This window comes from Athene cunicularia (assembly GCF_003259725.1).
Source record: "Athene cunicularia isolate RWA chromosome 1 unlocalized genomic scaffold, athCun1 chr1_part1, whole genome shotgun sequence".
Classification (NCBI taxonomy): Eukaryota; Metazoa; Chordata; class Aves; order Strigiformes; family Strigidae; genus Athene; species Athene cunicularia.
Window position 1 is genome coordinate 127,492,389 of NW_020799091.1, and position 22,423 is coordinate 127,514,811.

Genomic DNA, 22,423 nt, shown 5'->3' on the forward strand with positions numbered 1-22,423 from the left:
AAACCCTTGAATACTCTTATTGGCAGAATGTGAAACGGGCAAATTACTGCCACAGTCTTGGTGGATCAAGGATATTTTACTAGCTGCTTACGTAGCCTTGGTTCCCTGCTGATGGATTTCAACCTAGTTAATGTTATGTTTTCTCTTTTGGTATTTACTTCCATTGTTTCATGCGCTCACTCAGCGTTTCCAGATGGGAAAGTGGCTTTTCTTAAGAACTCAGGAAAAGCTTTTTTCTTTTTTTTTTCTCCCAGCTTCCTGGGGGAAGACAAGCCAGTCAAGCCTGGTTTAGATGGTAATTTTATGAAAACCAGAACACTACCATTCTTCATAACATCTGGCAGAAAGGTTACAGCTACACAGCTCTGAGTCATCTTTAAAAAAAAAGGCTTGTGTTATGCAATTTGGGAAAACTAGTATGTGTCATGTAATTTAGGAATTAAAGAGAATGCATGCACCTCTGAGCAGAATTATATTGCATTGGCAAACTTAATGTTATCATTTATTAACCCTAATGGCATGATTTTGTCTATTAAATTATTATTTTAATAAAATTTCTGACATAGTTTGAGTGAATTGTAAAATATATTACCTAGCTGTTTCATCTTATGAATTGTAAAAACAATACAGACCTAGGCAAATGCAATGAAATGATCTGTGTGTGTTCAGTGTAAATATAGACATCAATATCACTGGTCTTCTGCATAAATAGCTGGCATTATGCCGATATGTGCCCAGAAAAAATGCCTTTTTATTTAACTTCAACAATTTTTTTCTTAATAGGTGAATGTCTTCTAAAGAATTATTAATATTCATACACGTATTAACTTACCATTGCTACTGTGCAGGTTTAAGCCTTGCTGGGATCAGAGAGCACGTTGCCGTTGCCCCTCTCCCACCTGCGCCGGTCGGGCTGGAAGTTAGGCACAGACCCCGGCTAAAATAACAAGAAATTTAATACAACAGAGTGATAGAACAATCTGAATAACAACAGTATCAATGGTAACAACAATAAACAGCAATAACAGTGAACAAGACAAAGGATATACAGAGAAATACCGCAAAATGGTCAAGGAGCAAACCCGCCACGTGTATGGCAAAACCCAAAACCGGAAGCGAAAAATAAAAAGGCTCTGCCCCTGGACCTGACGTCAGCATGGTATGAATAACCTGGCTGGAGACCCCTTCCCCCTCAATCTCTGCTGGGGAAAAACTTGACTCTATCCTAGCTGAACCAGGACAGCTACAGACAAGCTGAGTCAAGTTTATATGAAAACATACAATTCACTTGCAGTGAAATGACATGCATAATATATCGGCCCACACTCATTTTACTTTTGCTGTGACTATTTTAAAATATGAATGTGACTTGAAGAGTCAGTGCCAGGGTCTTTACCTTGCCCAGTTCAGAGGAGGAAACATTTCCCCATGGTTTGTTGTGTATCTTTTATTATCACTGTTTTCCTGGTTCTCAGAAACATCAAGCTGTAGTCCCGAGAGACATCAGAAGTGAGATGATGCTTTATTTTCTTTCTCTATCCATTCTCAGTTTGACAAAGAAAACAGACTAGGCATGTTCTTCAAGTAAAGCCTTTATCCTGTCTATGATGAAGTCAGTTATGATTCATATGTAGGTGTTTCACTTGGCAATATAAAGGAGTCTTTCATCTGGGCTTTGCTAACACACTTTGCCTATACCCTGTTGAAACTTGAATATTTTTTTTCTTGGTTAAAACAAGCTCTGGAGTGTGCTGTGCTGGCTATAAAGGGTAGAGGTTTTAATGAGTTTTACATTTTCACTTATAGTCCAGTCCCAGTATAGCTGGTTTGTGAGGAGGAGGGGGTTTCTAGAGTATTAGTGGCAGGTCTTTTAGCTTGTATGGTGGTATTTTGGTCTTGGCTTGTGGGTGCTGGATGGATTAAGGGTCCTACCTGCCATAAGTCTTGAAACTTATTCAGGATCTAACTTGCTCCAGAGCTAAGTCTGATGAACAGTTGCTCTTACATTAAGTTCACTTGGTAACTAGAGATAGTTAAGAGCTCTTAGTCAAGCTCTTACTTACAGGAGTGCTCCCATAACAAAACCCAGCGAAGCTATGTGCTCTTAACTCCCGCTGCTGCCTTCAGAGAGGCACAACATTGGCCACTATATTTTCCTTTTTTTTTTTTTTTTTTTTCTTCCCCTTAGAAAAGGGTCTCTGAAGCATCAGATGAGGAGCAGCAGCCCTGTGGCCATCAAGTTGCAGTAACAGAGTGGACTCTGGCAAAGTGGTCTCTGGACAGGATGATCAATTTTTTCCATGCAAAAGCATTAAGCCAGTTCTCATGTGAGCTCTCCCTTTTTTACACCCTTTGGATTTTGTTCCTAACTTTTAAAAGGGAGGGGGAGGAGGAGGAGACGGGAGGCTCTATTTCCCTCCCTTTTCCCAAAAGTCATCTGATTTCCCGAAAATGCCTAATATGGACCAGATCTGCGTGCTCCCCCTCGCAGCCTGAGCCAACAGGATTGTGCAACTTCTTTCTGGAAATTCCCCGTCCTGCCTAGAGCCGGCAAGCCGAGCATCTCACCCGAGAGAGAAGGCTCGCAAGCCGCATCCCACAGACAGAGGGTGCTGCTATATTGCAAATTAAAAACTCTGTTCCCCAGACCCCAGTCTTGGGTAGGTTGGGCAGGAGGCTGTGCACAGGAAGGAAAAAGAGAAAGAAGAGAAGAGAGAAGAGGCACGAACTAGGGAAAGAAGGTAAATACTGCAAGCATTAGAAATAAGAAAGGAAAATAGTGCTGAGCATTGCTGTCTGGCAGCTGGAAGCGTCAGGACAAAAGGCTCCCCAACCCCAGGGTCTGGGCATAATTTTTGAGGTGCTGGGAAGAATGGAATTCATAGCCCGGGGCGGGGGGAGGTGCTTTCTGTCTTAATTTGCTGTGCTGGTGTTTGGAGACACTGGTGGTCGTAAGGGTAGAATGTGAGTACCAAGATAGAGACCATCTCTCCATTTTGTCAGTACAGAGCCTAGTATCCCTTCTTGATGCTTGGGGTTGCTGTATGCAGGAAGGAACAAAGTTACACACTTGCTTTTGAGGCAAAACATCAACTGTTCTCCAGATGCTGGGTTTTTAGGGTCTTTGACCTGCCTAGCAGACATGCAGAAGCACAGGCAACATTAATCAATCACACTGTTTTTTGTCCCAGGCCATAACTCCAAAGTCCAATTCCTGAAAGCTTTCAGAAAGATCTGCTTTTTCCAGATGTGGTGAGTTACTGAATCTCCAAGGGAAACTCAGGTTTATTAATAACTTCATTTTATAAATTAGGAGTTTTTCCTGTAGTACTGTACCAGTTCTCAAATCTGAATGTATCTATAGCCCAAATAGCCTCCAGAACAAGGCAGTGAAGTAGGGAATAGCACTTAAGACCCCTGTGTTCAACTCCTGCAGCATTACCTGCAGCAGGAGAGGATCAGAGAGTATGATTGTACTCTTTCTGTGTGAAAGTCTACAGGAGAAAGACAAGCCCCACACAGCCACAGCACTGGCTCCAAAGCCAGGAGCTATGCTGCATGCTATGTACAGCCAAACTAGCTTTGTCACTTGGGACTGTGTGCATATGCGGACAGAGGAGACTACTGCAATGTCATCTTCCTTCCTCTTTTCTCAGGTACCTTATCTTCTTCTGTCTCCCTGTTTGGGCTGATGGAGCCTCCATGTATGGTGAGATCTTGTCACCCAATTATCCTCAGGTGTATCCCAATGATGTGCAGCAATCTTGGGAGATCCAGGTCCCTTCGGGATATGGCATTCGCCTTTATTTCACACATATGGACCTTGAACCATCACAGAACTGTGAATATGACTTTGTGAAGGTACTGTCCCCATCCTCAAGTGAGCAGACGACAAGAATGCAGATCAGAGCACAGAACAGCAAAGCTGTGTACAGAGCTTGGGGCTAGAAGAGGAGATAGACATATCCTTTCTGTTCTGAGCTCCAAGAAGGCCAGATGACTGAGTGTATCTGCACTAGCAGTCACTAAATTGATTTGTTTGCCTCATAACCACATGAACATTGTCTGACAACTGAGTGTCCCATCTATGCCTCCCTCCCCATGTTTCTCCTACATTCATATCCATAGCCTTCTTGGCCATCACCGACACCTCCCTATTGCAAGATATATTCTTAGCTAGTGAACCCTAGGTATGAAAGGACCATTTTCTTAGGGTGTTGCTTTTCTGTCCCTGAAATTATTCAGAATTAATCTATGAATGGACATGGATGATTTAATGCAATCAGAAATTGATTGGAAATGATGAAAATTCAAAACAATCAAGAGATCTGTGTATGAATAGTGAGCACTCAGTGCTGTGGTCCATTGCATCACAGTTTTCTATGATCTGTGCACCACAGGATTCTTAAAACTTTGAGACCCACTAGCTCTGCTTCACGTTGTCCCACAAGGCACAAAAGATCAAGAATTTCCACACAAAGAGACAGAAATAAGACCATCCTATCCTGCAACATCTATGTGTGAAAAGGGGCAGTAAGATCAGGTGCAGCACTAGAAGGAGACCTTGGAGAAGGACCAAGGTGGGACAGTAGGATGGATGTGCTCTGCTGGGAGCTGTAATAACGTGTGTCATCTTGCAACAAACTGAGTTAGACTGCTTTGCAGATCATCAGGGATTGTTTTTACCATTTTGAACCATGGTATTGATTTTTTTTATACAAGTGGGCCTGAGGAAAAAATGTTAACAGAGAATTTTCTGGATTAATTTGTATCTGAGCAATTAAGACAGGTCCTTCACAGCTGGAAAGTCAGTAGGAGGGAACACTCCTCAAGTGTATTACAAATATAATGAAACCAGTTCTTTAGGGGCTCTATTTGGCTGTACCTTGGCTGGCTGTCTTCCACTCTTGGCCAGCTCGGTGGATGACACAGCAGCCTTGGTCCTTCCTGCTGGCTGTGTGACATAACTGTGCCTGGGAGAGCTATCTGAATGTTGTGAGAAATGGATGCAATTTAGGAGCCTTTGGGTAGCCACCTGTAAGCTGAAAGACTCAAGTGTTGGTAGTTACACTTATTGCAGTAATGGAGATAAGACCTCTCTGCATTCTTCTGCAGATCCTGGCTGGTGGCCATGTTGAAGGTCTGCTTTGTGGGCGGAAGAAACCTCGTGCCCCTGACTCCTTGACTGTGGAGGAATTTCATGTCCCTTATAACACCCTCACTATGAGCTTCCAATCAGACTTTTCTAATGAAGAGCATTTCACTGGTTTTGCAGCCTACTATGTTGCAGTGGGTAAGGTTAAAACAGCCTCCTCTGAATCTCCGTAGTGTCCAGGCTAGGGGGGAGGAAAGCTGAGAGGATTTTCCTTATAAGAATACTTTATTGAAAAGAGATCCCAGCAGACAGGGCTGCTTTCAACATGACCAGTATAAATGCTGTCTTAGAGATACCTTTTCCTTGTTGTCCACTAGTGTTTGCTTTGCTTTGTCGTCTTCCTCCTGCACTTAGGGCCCTCTCCTAATCTTGGCTGATTCATGTTTTCACACTTGCAGACTTGGATGAGTGCACGGATTTTGTGGATGAACCTTGCAGTCATTACTGTAATAATTATATTGGAGGTTACTTCTGTACCTGTCCACCAGACTTTTTCCTCTATGAGGATAAGAAAACATGTGGAGGTAAGAGATCTACATGAGCTGTGGTCAACAGCAAGAGTTAATTTAGTCCAAGTGAGATATTGTACATGGAAGACCTTCTCTGTCAACTTGTCCATGACTAAATGGATAGAGAGTGGCCCTGGTTTTAGTTTCTTGGAAAGGTGTGGTGTCGTAATATGGTTAATGCAGGTGACTGAGGAGACTGGAGATGTCAGTTCATCCACAGATCGTTTCCTTCCCTGAATCCTACCTGTGTTCCTTCCTTAATCCTAGTGAACTGCAGTGGAAATATCTTCACTGAGCCATCAGGGGAGATTTCCAGCCCCAACTATCCCAACCAGTACCCAGAGAACTCGCGGTGTGAGTACCGAGTGGCTTTGAGGACAGGCTACTTTGTGGTGTTGACCATACGCACTGGAGACTTTGACATTGAACCAGCCGACTCAAAAGGGAGTTGCCACGACAGCTTAACAGTAAGTGTGTGGTTTAGGAAGGGAGTCAGGATGCTCTGGATCTGCTCTCAATGTCCTCATACTCAGAAGACTCTATGGCTGCTTAACTTCATTTCCAACTATGTTGCCTTTTGAAGTTCTTGGGAATACATTTGAATATGTATATATTGAATATACCTTTGAATGTCTCTCTGAATACATTTAGTATTATTTCTTCTTGTTTGTTACTTTCCCAGATTGTATCTGGAAAGCAGCGTTTTGGTCCCTATTGTGGCAGTAAATTCACAGGTCCTCCTGAAATCAAAACTAGGAACAACATTCTTGATATAATCTTCCAGACAGACCATACAGTACAGCACAAAGGCTGGAAAATCCGCTACTACGGGGATCGTGAGTAAACACATGGGAAGGCATTCCCGCTGCTGCTGAGTTAGGGAGAGAGTTTGTCCCAGGTCAGATTCATGGTACAGCAGCATGTTAACATGTTCGCAGCTACTGGTATTGAGTAAACAGAATGCCTGTTTACTGGGGAAAATAATCACTGGAGAGAAAGAACTTGGAAGGTGGAAGGAGGGTAAATCTTGCACCAGTTCATCACTGATTTACACCTGTCTCTTCAAAGCTGTAACCTGTCCCCCAAGCGTCATCCCCAACTCTGTTCTTGACCCAAAGAAGGACAGGTATATCTTCAAGGACAATGTGAAGGTGACCTGTGTGGAAGGATATGAAATTGTGAGGGTAAGTTTCATAAAAAAACATATATCCTCTCTGGCCTTCTCAGCAGCTTCCTAATGCCATTTCTCATCAGGTGTCCTGAGCACCTGTGGGAACTCAAAAGTTTTCACCTCAGCTGTAGTAATTGGAAATTTCTAGCCACTGCAGCATTTTGAGGACCCTCCACTGGAGTGTCCATGTCAGATGTATTTTGTGGCCAGTGACTTACATGGATTATGTGTTCTTTTCCCGAGGGACAAGACAGCATCCTGAGTTTTCACTCCAGCTGTCAGGACAATGGTGAATGGAGCAACTCCCATTTCAGCTGTGTTCGTAAGTGAACCATCTCTGTATTGTGGGAAGCAGACTGGAATGGAGCCTTTAGGCTCTAGATCTGCTGTGTCCCCAGATTAGGAGGCCACTGAAGGACTGGGATGTGAGCATGCTGAAGGGACCGAGGAAGTGAGCACTGACTGTACAGGGACCAGAGGAGCTGAGTGGTTCCCATCATACAGAATAATCATATTGTTGGGTGAGGATGCCCCTTTGTATTTGATCAGTTTTTTCTTCTCTACAGCCGTGAACTGTGGTGATCCCATTCCTATTGACAATGCCCAAGCTGTATACGTCTCTGAACTTCGTGAGCCTTTGTACAAAGCTGCTTTCCGATATCAGTGTGATGCACCTTACTATACCCTAAAAACCAAAGGGGATGGTAAGCATTGCCTCTGCTATACAAACATATTTATTTGATCAGAGGCCAAGAAGCTATACCAGCATCATCATAGGGCTGGGATTATATCAGATCAAGACTGCTGAATTCTTATTGGTGTGGGCTTGCAGGCAGTAGTTTTGTGATGCTTTTGTGTTGAATACACTCTAATGATGTCTTTACTTGGGCTGTTGACCTTAAATGTATTAGCAAGTCCTCTCTCCATTTGCCGGGTGTGTGAACCATGGATATTTTTGACACATCTAGCACATCGTTCTGGTGGAGAAGTAAAGGACTTAAGAAATATATTAGATGGGATCCCTCCAAAATAGGGTAGAAGCACCCTGGAGGGGTTGTGTAGTTCTGGGGAGATCTCAGCAATGTTTACCAAGCTGTGCTTGCCTTGGAAATAAGAAGGTTAATATATCATCTTACACAGTAATGCTACTTTCTCTTCATCTTAATTGTATCCTTATGGCACTCTTTCTTACGTGTGTTTTCCAAGCAGTGTATCAGTGCTCAGCCAGTGGAGAATGGGTCAACAAAGAGATGGGAACAAAGCTCCCACAGTGTGTCCCAGGTACTACCAAAAACTGTGTATGTGTACATGCAGCATATGAAGACCACTGCTTCTTTCATCTCTCTGTCTTGAAACTGTTAAGCCTGAAAGTACTGTTGATCTTTTCTGTGTTGTTTGAATCACATTGGACAGGTATTTCTGAAAGCTGTGGGCCTCAAAGAAAGGTCAAATGAGGCAGCAGAAAGAAAGTGGGAACAAAAGTGGGCAACATAATATCTGGTGTTAGGGGACCTCTTCAAGTATCAGTGTGTGTTTCTGCACCAGTTTCCCCACCTACAAGTGTGTACATTCTCAAGTTGTTCAGTGCTTTAAATCTCTGTCTGCATTGCAGGTAGCAAAAAGACTGACAGGTCAGAAGAGATGCCCAGCGATGCTGGACCATTCTGTCTTTGGTCCCTCTCAAGCTACGCTGAGAGCTGTAACTTCTCTTCAAACCTCTCCTGGGGGTTACTGCCCAGCTATCTGCTGAGCACTGCAAATGCAGCACTAGAGGCATAGGTCTTTCACTACTCTTACTGGAAGTCATAGCCTAAACCGTTAAGGTTCTTAAGTATCCTTCAGTATTCAGCTACACTTACTGTGTCTGAAAGCTTGAGCAAAATCCATGTCAAGGACCTTCTCATCCTCTCTGTGTGTACTTGGGAGGCACCGAGAAGGGAAGTGCATGGGTACTACTCCTCCTCCTAACTGCTGGGTCTTAACTTCCAGCTGATAGAGAGAATTTAAAATCCTATATATTCCACATGCTCTTCAACTTACCCTCTCAGAGGAAGCAGTATGCCTAGGGCTAGTTGTACATGCTGCCTGTTCACTACTCAAAATCCCCAAATCCTCATTGACAAAGAAAGTACAAGATCCAGTTGAAGATGTTTCAGCCCTCTTAAGGTCCAGCTCAGCCAGTGACTTGGACTATAGAAGTGCACAGGGCAAATTGTAAGATAAAGCTCAGGGAATTTACTACCCAAGAGGAGTTTACAAAGAATATGAAGCCAGACTCTTCTCAGTGGGACACAGCAATAAAAGACATTGAAAGGCAATGGGCACAAGTTGCAACAAAGGAAATTCTGACAGTATTTAAGGAAAAGTGTTCCCCTGGAGCACTGGAACTGTTTTCCAAAGAGGCTGGCTAATCACAACCCTTGCAGATGATCAGAAGCTGCCTGTCAAAGCCCCTGATCAACCTGGCTTTGCAGTTAGGAAGGCAGGGGGAAGTGCAGTTAGGGATGAACAGGTTGAACTACAGACCTTTAACAAACTCTGCTTCATTTAAATTGGAAACTACCTACTGGCTATAGTTCCTTAATATGACTATATTATGTTCAATGTAAACAAGACAATGTGATAAGAAATCAGTTTCCTAGCTGTGTCAGATTGTCCAGCCTTATTTATACCCTTAGCAATCACACTCTGCAAAACCTTGTAGAACGTTTTACTCAAAGAGCACAGAGCATCACTGCACCCACAAACTCACAGATAAGATCTCCATTAATCTACTGCTTGAGATTTTACATACTAAAAGAATGGAGAGGATAAAATGGTAAAACATCAGTGACAAATCTGAACACTTAACCTGAGACTATCTGGAGTTCACAAACAGAAAAAAGAAATTTAAAGAGCAGTGTCATATTTCTAAGAACTTAAGCAAATATTTTTTCAAAGACAATCCTTTCACTTACAGGACATAATTCAGCAAAGCAAAAAGGCTGACTAGAATGCATTTAAATCAGTGGCAGGTTGACAACTGCTTTCCAGAACAAGAATTTGAGAATGAGTATTTTCAGCCTAAATTGAATGTTGATAGTAGTTTTGCTTGAATTTTCTTGAATTCCTCTGTAAACACTAGCTGCAAACTCTCATCACATAGAATATAAACATCGGTTACTCAGAATCAAAAATTATTTAGAGGACACAGGACTATGGGCTTTTTAGTAGTACCAAAGACACCCCCTCACCCCCCTTATTTGTAACTGCTAATTCTCCCATCTGGTTCTTCTTTTTTTCTTTCCAGTCTGTGGGGTGCCTAGTAATCCCATCCGAGAGAAAGCAAAGATTTTTGGAGGCACCCTCGCACAAAAGGGCAACTTTCCCTGGCAGGTGTATTTTGATTACCCAAGAGGAGGTGGTGTACTCATCTCTGAAAGATGGGTAATGACTGCAGCTCATGTGCTGGAGGGGTTTGACCAACCCAACATGTATGCTGGGGTAATCAATGTTGGTAGAGAATCTCTGTACCGGGAGGCCCAGCAGCTGATCCCAGAGGCTTCATTCATCCATCCTGGCTGGAAGAAGCAGCCCATAGAAACCAGGACCGATTTTGATAATGATATTGCGCTACTGAAGCTGAGGGATCCTGTGAAGATGGGCCCAAACATCTCACCCCTCTGTCTTCCTGGTAAATCACCTGAGTATGAGCTGCAAGAAGGGACTCTGGGCTACATTGCTGGCTGGGGCCAGAGAGAGAAAGGAAGACTGCCTATTTATCTTTGGAAGGCCCAAATTCCTGTGGTGGACATGGATAAGTGCCGATCTGTGAAACCAGAGGGCTCTGCTGATTCCAGTGCTTACCGCTTCACTGACAATATGATCTGTGCTGGTGGTGACAAGGACAGCTGTAAGGGGGACAGTGGTGGAGCCTACGCTATCCAAGATCCTCTGGATGATGGACGGTACTATGTGGCCGGGCTGATCTCCTGGGGACCAAGATGTGGTACCTTTGGACTTTACACCAAGGTAGTGCGTTATTTGGACTGGATTACAGAGACCATGAGCAAGCATGAGGATGCAGAAGCTTGGCAGGATTAGCTCTTTCTCAATTCAGCACAGTCACCCTTTCTAAATGTGGTGGTTACATGTTCAGGTTGGCTGTGATCCTGTTTTCTCTGTGTATTTTAATGGGCCTACTCATTGTCCTGAGTGGAGAGTCAGGAATATGTATCTGTTTCTCTCACTGTCATCGCATCTAGGAATGGAAATTCTATTTTTTTCCACTTGTAGCATCAGTGGAAGATGCTATTCTGTTTAAAGAGGCTCCTTCTGCTTCCTCTCACTTTTTTTTCTATCCCATTTTTTTCCCCTTTGGAGAAGACCTAGCCATGCAGCACCTGACAGGAACGTTTCAATGAAGAGGCCTGTTTTGGTTCCCAGGGTAGGTTCAGAGTCTGGTTTCTGATTCATGTATTTCCTGTATTGTTCAGAGTAACAGCATTAAAGAATGTCCAAATTGTCTTTAGTGCAATGTGCTATTGAGTGTGTGTTGCCTTTTTTCATCTCAGTTTAGACAGTGTTCTCCTTGAAACTCCCTAAATCAAGTGTCTAGTGACATTTTGACCCACTATACTGCAGCTTTTAGCAATGTGTAATTTGTGCTACCTCTCTACCTAAGAGTCTTTATGAAGTTCTGAGATGGTCGCATCTCATTAACCAACCATTGCCAGCAGTGAGGACTTCAGACTCCTGAATCAAGCTGAACAGAAGAGGCATCTTCAAAATCCTTTAATTCACCTGTCCTCAGGGCTTTATTTTTCAAACTTTGTGTTAGATAAGAAATAAGGCTTTCTTGATTTAGAGAAGTAGTGTTGTGGGAGAATACCTGATGTGCATTAGGGGTGTCTTCTGCTCCAGAAGGTCCTATATCACTCACAGATATCCTTCAGGGAATTGATGCAGGTGGCATATGATGAAAGACAGTGGAAGGTGTGTTTGTTCAGCTTGAAAAGGAGGAAACTAAGAGGGGGGTCTAATTGCTATATTTGGATACCTAAAGGGGGGCTAGAGAAAACACAGAGCAAGACTCTTCAGAGACGTGGACAGTGACAGGACAAGAGACAGTAGACATGAATTGCAATAAGGGAATTTCCAGTCGGGCTTTTTCCCAGGGTGTGGGTCAGCACTGAAACAAATGCCATAGAAGACTGGGGAATCTCAGTCCTTGGACATCTTCATACTTGCCCAGTGTGATGGGTTTGTGTGGTGTGGTTTTTGCTAGCAGGGGAGGGGGATACAGCTGTGGGTTCCTGTAAGAAGCTTCTCAAAGCTCCCCTGGCTCCAACTCAGACCCGCCTCTGTCCAAGGCTGGGCCAATTTGTGATGGTGGCTGCACCTCTGTGATAACCTATTTAAGAAGGAAAACTTGAGAGGGGGTTGGGACTTTTGAGGAGGAGTTGCGAGGAGGACACCTGTGTGAGCACTAAGGTCAGTGGGAGGAAGGGGGGAAGGTGCACTAGCACATGGACCGCCCCCTGTATCCCGTGGTGAGACGGCAGGGACCCCCCTGCCGCCATGGAGGTCACTGGAGGAGCAGAGATTCGCCTGCAGCCTGTGGGGGACCCCCGGGACTCTGCAGGCAGAAGCAGCCCCCACCGTTGCAGTTAGGTGCTGGGAGGAGCAACATGTGGAGGTGACCCAGGGTGGAGCATCACAAGAAGATACATCCCATGGGGAGGGGTCATGGTGGGGAATGCAGAAGAGTGCTGCCTCCTCCTTGGAGGAAGAAGCAGCAGCACTGACATCACCCCCCATCTCCTGCCCTGCCCCACTGGGGGAGGAGGTGGAGATATTGGGAACAAAGCTGGGCCCGGAAAGAAGGGGGAGAGTGGGGGGGAAGTGTTTTAAGATTCGGTAATGCTTCTCACTGTCCCATTCTGTCTGTTGAGTGGTGTTGTTAGTGTTTTGAATTAAAGTGATGTTCTTTCTTCTTCCCCTAACTAGCCTGTCTTTTGCCTGTGATCATAATGGGTGTCCTTATCTCCATTCCTGAGCCTTTTAATTATTTTTTCTTCTTCCCAGCAAGTGGCTGTGTGGCCATCTGGACTCAAACCACAACACTCAGGCAAGGCCCTGAAGCTCTCCAGTTAATCCTGATGTTAGCAGTGGACTGGACTAGAGACCTTCTCTTCCAGCCTAAATTCTGAGAATCTAGGAAATGGTGAGGAGGATGTGTGCAGATCTTAGAAGAATTCATATAGATTCCTTCACTCAGCTCAAGCACATTCAATTTTGTGTAGCAGGCAAAAGTTTATTTCGTTGTTGGGCTAGTAATCAAGGATTTTATACTACATTCCTGTGGAACTGTGACCCACAGGGTGTTGAATGCTTTTTACCTTTATATCTGTATGTGTCAACTTTAATCTAGTATGAAGTTTCATAGTAATTTCTTCTTCTTGTTAAGTAGGTGGGCTCCTGTCAGCTTTCATCTTCTGAAGCACCAAAGGGAAGTATCTATCCCTGGTAACTAGTCCAGGCTGCAATCTTTGTCCATGTTCCTCTTGGGCAAAGAGGTGACTATATACTGCAAAGAATAATGATGCAGTGGTGCCATTGTAACTGTATTTTCTAACTTCACAGTATGTTTTAGAATTTCATAATCATACAGGTGTGCCCAAACATCAGTGGTAATCATGAGCAAAAGCCACTGGAAATCTTTATAGACTTCTATGTCTGGCTATTAGGAAGCTTCTCCTTTGGTTATGTGATGGATACTTTAGCAGTAGAAATAGCTCCACAAAGTACAATTTGGGGAAAATTAATCTGTTTTAAGTTTTGAAAAAAGTGACCTTCAAACTAAGGTAAGATATCCCCTTAGCTTCTATGACCACAGAGCCACTCAGACAAGTAGCGACAAATTATTACTCAGTAGCTCACGATTTACTCCAGTCTTTCTGGAAAAGGACAGGAAGACAACTGCTGAAATCAGTTCAGGACAGCAGAGGAGAAGAGAAACAGAAGTGTGGCTGAATGGTTGATGAGTAGGATACAGGAAAGCTGGGATTCCTAGGAGGGTCACAGATTCCTATAGGGATTTTCAACAAATCATCTCTTCTCCATACCTCATCTTCCCAAAGTTTCCTAGTCTGCTGCAAAGCAGGAGATTCTTTAAGATGGCTTCTCTGTAATTTTTCACAATTTTTACAAAGATTGAAGATTTGGGTATTTTGTTGTTCTTGTCACCTGTACTCACTGAGCATCCCAGAAATTCCCTGTTCTTCACCTGGAATACCTCATTCTCCCTTCCCTCCCGCAGGCCAGGGTTTACCATTGCTCCTGTAAAACTGGACACCTTGTTTTTCCATGCTCTTGTTGCCTCTCACGCTCCCTTATTGCCCCTACAAATGGGAAAAATCAACAGAATTCTGACCCATGGAAATAATGGAGGAACTTGTATCAGATGTGCAATTTCACAGATCACTCCTCAGGGTATATTATCTTGAAAGCAAATGAGAGATACTGACACCTGACAAGATCTGGAGCTGGATCTCACAGAAAACAATACAAATGCAACTATGACCTTACCCCCAGAGAGTTCCCCTGTCAAGCTCTTGCAGACTTCAGTTCTCTCAGTGACTCACAAGAAACAGGCAGGTTGTTATGCAGTAGTAAAACTAATCAAGAGAAAACTCCAGAGAATAACCACAACACAAGACGGGTCATCTCTCTGAGTCAGCATTATTTTAGAGCTGCTGTCCTGCAGTCAGATCTTTATTTCATAGAGTATAAAAAAAAATGCATCCTCAAATTCTGACCAGTAAATTCCTATCAGCCAGCTCCTGGGCTCTTTTCTCCATGAGATCGGTCATTGTCTTCCCTGTCTTTTGAATGTGGCATCACACAGACTACTTATTTTTGCCTCCCTTGAAGCCACCTGGAGTTTCAGACACGGTAATCTAATGGTAGTTTTGTGACATGTGAGCAACTGCCACATGCCACTGCAGGACTGGAAACACTTCAGTGGTGGGTAAAGCAATTCCTATATAAAGTCTGCAAGTTGCTTTCAGTGACAGGGAATATTTAGTAGTTGTTAAAGACAGAAAAATGTAACACACCTGCTTTCTCCAGCAATTTTAATATTCATAGAATCTCACTGATACAAGTGGGAATATTCATGCTGTACTCAGCACAAAGTGCCACATCCTTCAAAAAAGTACCACATCCTTCAAGAAAGTTTGCTGCCCTGCCACCTCCCCACACAATAGAGTACAAAAGTAGACTGCAGTAGTCTGATGATTTCATCGCCACTTCAGACAATAACGTGTTTGCTGTTGTGAGATTTCCTGATATTATTAAGGCTTCATCCAGTAATAAGATTTGGAAGAACTACAACATCCACAAAGGCATCCCACAAGCTGCAAATGGTGCGGCAGCTTTGGTAAGTTTTGATGGTACCACCAAAAATTCATCAAACAGTATGGTGGCTTTCAGAAGTGCTCATGATGAAGGTTACACGGTCTGCATGTTTGAAAAGCCTTTGGGATATCATCAAAAGCTTTAGATATGATTTGTTGTGTCTGGAAATTTATATGCTATCCGTGATTCTTGAGCTAGAAGGACAGCAATATTCAGAGCCTATCCTCCCTTACTATCCCTTTGATCCAGTCCAAATAATTGAGGATCTTGGTGTAGAAGCCATAACCTTCAGCACAGCCGATACCCCAAGAAACAATACCAGTAGCCACCCAGCGACCACTTGCTGTGTCTAACACTGTGAAGACACTCCCGCTATCCCCCTGGCAGGTATCCTGTTTGACTGTGAGGAAGCCAGCACAGAACATGTTCTCAGAGAAGACCATAGGGATATCTCCCTTCTTACTGTCCAGCCAACTCTGACACTTCTCTTGAGCAACTGCCGGTAGGCTCACATACTTCAAATTATTTGAAATAAAGTTTTTTTCCACACCAAAGCCACTCACGTAGCCCATGTGCCCATCAATGTAGAACGTGGTGTTGGTAGCATCTGGGAGACAGATGGGCAGAACCGTGGGGCCCAGGGTTACTGGGTGTTTCAGCTCCAGCAGGGCTATGTCCCCATTGAAGTTGTGCTCATCTTCAGGGTTGTAATCTGGATGGATAAAGATCCTACGTACAGGGTGGTTACCTATCTTGTGGAGCTCTTCTACCTTGGTGTGGCCGAGGAAAATGTTAGCCTCCTCTGCTAGCTGATCCAGGCTTACATTGTTCCCTCCTGCCCCTTTGGGGAAGATGGTGTGGGCTGCGGTCAGGATCCAGCGATCACCCAGGAGCGCACCACCCCCTCGTCCATGGATGCCGGTCAGAGCCTGCCAAGGGAAATTGCCTCTCCTTGCTGACTTCCCGCCCAAGATCCGCTGGACTTCAGTAACGGGATTGACAGGCTTCCCACACACTGTGAAGAAATGCAAGGAGGTCACGACACCTTCTGTTGCCCTGGATTGCCTCTCTCTTTCCTATACCATCACTGTTCAATTTCACCTTATTTTTGCCTTCCTGGATAGATTTCCCTGCCCTCCCTCACTGATACCATTATCCTCACTCCCCTTCCTGCATGTTGTCCCGGCTGTACTGACTGTAAGCATGAATTGGCAAATACCAGACAAAGTCAAAGTTTTTTACTGACCTGGCAAGCAGGCAGGAATCCTCACCTGGCCATCTTGATCCACCCAGGTTCCCTCAGGAGAGCAGGTGAATTTGTCTATAGAATGAAAGAAAAATGAATGAGACCTAGGCCTGCAGGCATGAGGTGGGAAGAATTAGAATTAGAGAATAGAATAGAATAGAATAGAATAGAATAGAATAGAATAGAATAGAATAGAATAGAATAGAATAGAATAGAATAGAATAGGTTTTCAAGGGGTTCCTCTCTCCAAGGTGTTCCACATGCTGCACTCAGCCCTTCCATCCCAAAGAAACCCTTTCCCAGGAAAAGCCACCTGTGGTGCAGTCAGGAACATCTCCATCTGGGATAGCAAGTACATCCTGAAGCACCTCAGTTCCAGGGGATCAGTAAAGCTCAGACACTGCCTCTATAGAAGAAAAGCCTGAGGAGCCATCTGAGTGAAGTCTTAACTTCATTCAGCCCACATGCTTACAGAGCACTGTTTCATCTTATTTAGCCCAAAGAAGGGATAGAAGTAGAGACATGGATTTTAGATTCAAGTTTTTGGTCTGTAATTTGCAGAGAGTAGGACAAGGTGGTTTGTTCCAAAAACAGGAAAAAGATGAGTTAGTTACTGTACATGCTAACTATCTCTTTCTGAGGCTGTATTGCAGGTCAGCTAATTCGCATGTCACCTCTCAGTACAAACTCCACTACCTCCAACATCTTTGCTTTTCTTAGAAAGTTTGTGCTGGTGGCTAGAAGTAATTTATATACAATTTAACTTGGTAGTAGATGCTTCCAAGAAAGTGTTTGCTCAAAATTGACTACATCATGATGACTCCCCATCAGAATTTGCCTGGTGCTGATATTTACTTACTCCTGATTTTTTTCCTGATGAGATTGAGCTCTGACTTTTTTTATGAAGGAGTTAAACTCAGATGCAAGAATAACCAAATTAAATATTAGTAACAACTTAAAGAACTCCATAGCTGCTTGCTCCTGGCCCCAGTGGTAGCATGTCACCTCTCTCAAGCGTGCTGGCACAACTGTGTGTCCATGCTGGCAACCATATCCAGGAACTGATTCAGCTTAAAAATCCACATTTTCTTGCAGAGGCCAAATGAACAGCCAAGGCAAGGAAATCATGAACTCCATATACTGTTCTTGTAACCAAATCTCCTGTGTCATCAAATCATGTCTCAGGTGCAAAAACATGGTATGTGAATGGTTTTGAATGCTGCCTTAATTTTTCTGACCTGATGCATAAAAATAGATTTTTTGGTATGTATGTTATTTAGCCCTTAGATGTTTCTGCTGCTGAACAATATCCCAAAGAGGTAAACAGTGTTACAGTGGAGTCGAGTACGGGTTTATTTATTTGCATCTGTAGCAACTTGGACTGGTGTGGCGATGTTTCAGAATTTTGGTGATTTCCAGACACTATGCCTCAAATTTCAGCAAAAGAATGAAATCCACTAGAGAAGAATAAATCATGACTACAGATGAGAGAATAAGATCTTCTGCAAAAGTTAAGGAGAGCATGGAGGAGGGATGTGAGGGACTCTGGGAACAGGCTAAGACAACAAGCCTCAGGAGCTATGCTGCAGAGCTGAGGAAAGTTTGGAGAGCTGTCCCTATGCCTGGGGAAATCCAACTGGAAATCTGAGAGGGCTTTTCATGCACAGATTTCAATATCTGTGTGGGATTAGGACTCACCACCACCTGTTCCAGTGACAATGTGATAATATGGCTCATTGCATCGGTATGTGATCACTGACTGGTAGTCATTGTTTGCAGGTTTGTTAACATAGCTGAATGCCCCATTGGTCAGCTCTGTAGGGTTGCCACAGTTTACAACTACAGAAAAGAGAAAAAAAAAAAAAAAAGAATCAGACAGGCTTCCTGACTGCAGGTTGAGGTTTGACTTGAATTGTAGCCATGATGTGAAGGACCAGTTAGTACAGTGGGCAGAGAGAAGTTGTTCCAAAATGGATCCTGGACTGGGATCTCTTGCTTTTAGATGTTACAATAATATAGCAAATCTTTAGTGATATTTTATACATTTTTGTAAGGAAGGAAAAAGATTTAATTTTTTGCAAGCAGAAAAATGTAATGAAAGTCAACAGTGGACTGCCACAGGTCCTTCCAACCAGCATTTACATGAGTCTACGGCCACTGAGAAACTGAGTCATAGAGGCTGAACTCCCCATGTTCTTGGAAGGGGAAAGCCACAGTGGGGGGCTTAATGCCCATTCTCAGATCACTCACTTTCACAGCGGGGCATGGATTGATGCCATGTCCCATCAGCCTGGCAGACAGCCGTGAAGGACAGCAGCTTTCGGTTGCCCTGCATGGAAGAGAAAAACATCTCTGTTGGTTGTACAGAGCCTTACATTCCTTTCCCCACATTAAAATATTATTCTCCGTGCCCATCTTTTCACTGCTGTCCAATAGTTGCCCCTCTGCAGTCAGTTCCAGTTGCTGTTCTCTCCCTTTGCTGCCTTCCCTCTATCCTGTGTTTGCCACAGGCTACAAATTCTTCATAGCAGGCCAAGGTATCAGCAGCCAGCAACCATAAAACCGTGACAAGTCTGGGGTGCTACCCAGTCTTCGTGACAGGATGGCAAGGGAGGCAGGTAACATCTTCTGCTTCAAGTCTGATTTCATATCCTTCCCAAGAGATATTCTTGTTTACCAGGGTTTCGTGGGATCTTTGTCTCTCATCTTCTACCAGGGCTTCGTGAAACAGTAACTACATAAGGAAGGGAGTGAGGAAAGGAGAAACCACTGGAAGAAAGCTGCTAGAAGCAAGGAAGAAACAGAAATTGCAAGAGGTTGCCAAGAGTGAAATCTACAAATAAAGTTTTACTGAAAGGTGAGAGACTTACACAAACTGAAGTGAAGCCAGAATATGGCTGAAGGGAGCAGGAGAAGGGATCTCACCTCCATCAGGTTGTACCCAGTCTTGCAGCTGACAACAAAATAGTCCTGAAATTGATACATAGGCTGCAGGTCTCTGATGACAGTAAACTGATCCTGTGGGACAGGCTGTGGGCACCGTATTTCTGTTGGAGAACAGGACAAAGTAAGTTGGTATTAACAATGGTGTCGATAGGCTGTAGTATCACCTGGGGAAGAAATGTCTTACTCTCCGCGGTGTAGTGGATCTTCCAGCCACGGCTGAACCCCGACTCATCAGTGAGGAAGAGTATGTCCACCTCATTGCTGTTGGTTTCAATGCTGCCAGGTGACTCCTTGCCACAGAATTCACCAATCTCTCTCCCTCGCACTTGGATCTGATGAAGAAAACATGTATCACCGGGACAGAAACGCACATGCCTCTCTGCTTCAGTATCCTTCTTTCAGCCAAGTTTGCCACAGTGCTTATGGTGATGAATAGGGCTGGTTGTCTGACCCATCTTTGCTGATAAGAACAAGTGGCTGACCTACCACAAGCTCTGCTTCTCCCTTATCATGGCAATCAGAGCTATCAACCCCTTCTAATCCTGAGATCAAATCAACAGGAAATAAAACTGGAAGAAGGACAATTTATTTGGCTCCACTCACAGGGGCCTGTGATCCAGAGCCTCTGACCTCCGGACAATGGTAATTAAGTGCACTGAGGGAAGGACAAGGGAAGAGCTCAGTCTTTCACGCTGGGGCATTCTCCCTATACTGATCCTGTATTTCTCATCCAAATAGTGGTGTCCCCACAATTCCTGTCCAGGTCTGGCAGCACGGTTGAAAGTAGAGTTTGCTTATCTCCAGTACCTTGAGCTGGTCATAAGGACAGTGGACTTGCTGGTGGTCATCAATCTCAAAGGGTTCCAAGAACTTGAGGATGATAGACAGACCTTTTTGTAGACGGATGCTGTAGTTACATCGGAGGTCTTCAGGATAGGGCTGGGGGTACTCAGGGCTGCTCAGGTACCCAGATGCTTCTGTGAACAACTCACTGCTGCACTCCGCTAGTGTACAGGAAGAAAGTAGAGGTCACACTGTGTAGCTGTGTCTTATGCAGCCCTGTAAGCTGCTCCCTAAGTCACTTCTCCCACCCTTCCTGGCTGAAGGCATCCTTTCCTGGAACCCTCTCATCTTTCAAAATTTCAGTTTACCTTTGCAGGAGTGGTGGTCGCTCTGAAGCTGGTAGCCAGTCCGACAAGAGCAGAAGTAGCCACCCACATAGTTGTGGCAGAAGTGTTGGCACTGAGGCCTTTCATCTTTCTCAGCAGCATTCTTAGGCTCACATTCATCAAGATCTGAAGATATAGGGAGACGCAGGGGCAAGGGGAGGAAAGTGTTAAACTTCTCTGCTGTGCACTAAAAGTACATAGAGATCCATATCCTTGCCTGCAGCTTCTCTTTATTTGCCTGACAAGGAGGAAAATTGGTTGGAGCCACTCAAGCTTCTCTCTGCATGCTGAGGGTATTGCCTACTCACCCACAGCTTGGTAATAGGCCAGGAAGCCCCTGTAGGGAATCACTGTGCCATTGTCTTCGTTAGAGAAATCCGAGTGAAACGCCAGGTGCATCCTGTTCCCTGTGGATACAAACTCCTTTCTTCCTGGGTGATTGCCTCTGGTTGACCCAAGCTGGCCACAGTATCGGCCCAAGTCCTTCTTGTCTGCTTTGATCTGTCAAGGTTAAAGGGAAATCACTGTAGCCTCATAAAATTTAGCCTGCTCCATGCATCACTATTACCCAGCCATGAGTTGCCAGTATCTCCTCCGCCCATTTCTATCTTTAACTCCTCCCTTTCCTTTGTGGGAAGCGTGAGAGGAGGCATGGTGAACGAAGGGCATGTGCTGGCCACTAAATTCCCATCTCCAGCCACCCCTTGGTGGTATATATGCACATACCACCCCAGATGTATATATGCACATACCTTAACATAGTCATAGAAGCAGGACTCAGATGGCTCCAGGTCAAAATATCTGAAGGTCAGCTTCACCACATAGCCTTTTGGGATGTGGATATCCCAGATGCTGATGTTATTGTTGGGATATGGCTTGGGATAACTGGGGGATCTGATCTCCCCAAAAAGCCTTCCTGGGACTGGACTGGAACTGATCACTCCAAAAAAGAGGAAGGCCCACAGGAGAAAAGGAACGTGCCTGTGAACATGGCAAGTAAACTAAGACATTACACAAAATCAGGTCATCCAAAATCAGGGGAGACTGTACAAGTGACTTGTGAACTGTCTAATGGAATCCAATCCAAGTTGCAGGTCCAACTCCTGGCTAGGATCACTCAGGCACAAGGAGGACAGCTGAAATGAAGCACTACCCAGGTTCCAGCAAGGCATTGTGACCTAGCCAATGAAATTCATCAACCTGGGACACAGTTTGAAGAAGCTTGGGTGAAGTCCCTGACCAACATCTGCTTGTTCCCAGCAGTCATGGGCCTGGACCCCTTACAACCAGAGAAAATTTGGCTCCTTTTGGCTCTGGGCCAGAGGTCATTTCTGGTTATTGCTAGTTTAGGACCTTTGCCTAGTTCATTTGGTGAGAATCTGAAGATCTCAAGCTCAGTCTGCTGAGGAGCAGCCCTGCCATGGCTGCTGGGCAGCTCTCTGCTCAGTCCTGCCTTGATCTCTCTCCTCCAGAAGTTGGCACTCATTTTTTTTTCCTCATTCTGAAGATCTGCCCTCTTCCCCTCTGAGGAACGGGACTATCGGTGTTCCTCCCAGACAAGCTCACCGCCCGCATGAAAACATCAGCCAGGAAGATCCTTTCCTCCTCGGCCCTATGTGCCAGCAAAGTAATGGAGGAACAGCGAGCATGAGCTTATCCCCTTTGACCCCTTCTCCTTTCTGGAAGGGTCTAGCCCTCCCGTTCCAGCCCCGCAATGATGTGCCCCCCCGTGGCCCCCCACTCACATGTCCATGCGTTCTCCTGCCGCGCCCGCAGCCCGGCCCGTCCTCCCGCTGCTTCGGCTGCAGCTCCGGAGCGGCGGACAGC

The 22,423-nt window shown here is 44.6% G+C and overlaps 2 protein-coding genes across 4 annotated transcripts in view; one reads left to right on the top strand and one right to left on the bottom strand.

Moving 5' to 3' along the window:
• C1S (complement C1s) overlaps positions 1-11,356 on the top strand; it is a 22,791-nt gene extending 11,435 nt beyond the window's left edge. Inside the window, exons 1-12 of one of the 3 annotated variants that reach the window (XM_026848178.1) lie at positions 2,711-2,741; positions 3,192-3,252; positions 3,657-3,861; positions 5,116-5,293; positions 5,554-5,679; positions 5,932-6,131; positions 6,347-6,500; positions 6,733-6,848; positions 7,079-7,157; positions 7,402-7,539; positions 8,045-8,116; positions 10,125-11,356. In XM_026848178.1, coding sequence (XP_026703979.1) covers positions 3,248-3,252; positions 3,657-3,861; positions 5,116-5,293; positions 5,554-5,679; positions 5,932-6,131; positions 6,347-6,500; positions 6,733-6,848; positions 7,079-7,157; positions 7,402-7,539; positions 8,045-8,116; positions 10,125-10,918 — 2,067 coding nt within the window. In that variant the 5' untranslated portion in view covers positions 2,711-2,741; positions 3,192-3,247 and the 3' untranslated portion in view covers positions 10,919-11,356. Of the gene's footprint in view, positions 1-2,707; positions 2,742-3,191; positions 3,253-3,656; positions 3,862-5,115; positions 5,294-5,553; positions 5,680-5,931; positions 6,132-6,346; positions 6,501-6,732; positions 6,849-7,078; positions 7,158-7,401; positions 7,540-8,041; positions 8,117-10,124 lie in introns of those variants that run through there. The other 2 variants (XM_026848169.1, XM_026848187.1) reach the window with 2 other exon arrangements.
• Positions 11,357-14,939: 3,583 nt separating this feature from the next.
• Positions 14,940-22,417, bottom strand: C1R (complement C1r). Its single transcript, XM_026848161.1, has 11 exons — positions 22,342-22,417; positions 21,349-21,577; positions 20,905-21,097; positions 20,579-20,722; positions 20,235-20,431; positions 19,612-19,759; positions 19,407-19,528; positions 18,732-18,810; positions 18,180-18,320; positions 16,482-16,556; positions 14,940-16,250 (listed from the first exon to the last, which is right to left on the bottom strand). Exons 1-11 carry the CDS (start codon positions 22,347-22,349, stop codon positions 15,448-15,450), a joined length of 2,139 nt encoding a protein of 712 aa, XP_026703962.1. The 5' UTR covers positions 22,350-22,417; the 3' UTR covers positions 14,940-15,447.
• Between the last annotated feature and the right edge of the window lie 6 nt (positions 22,418-22,423).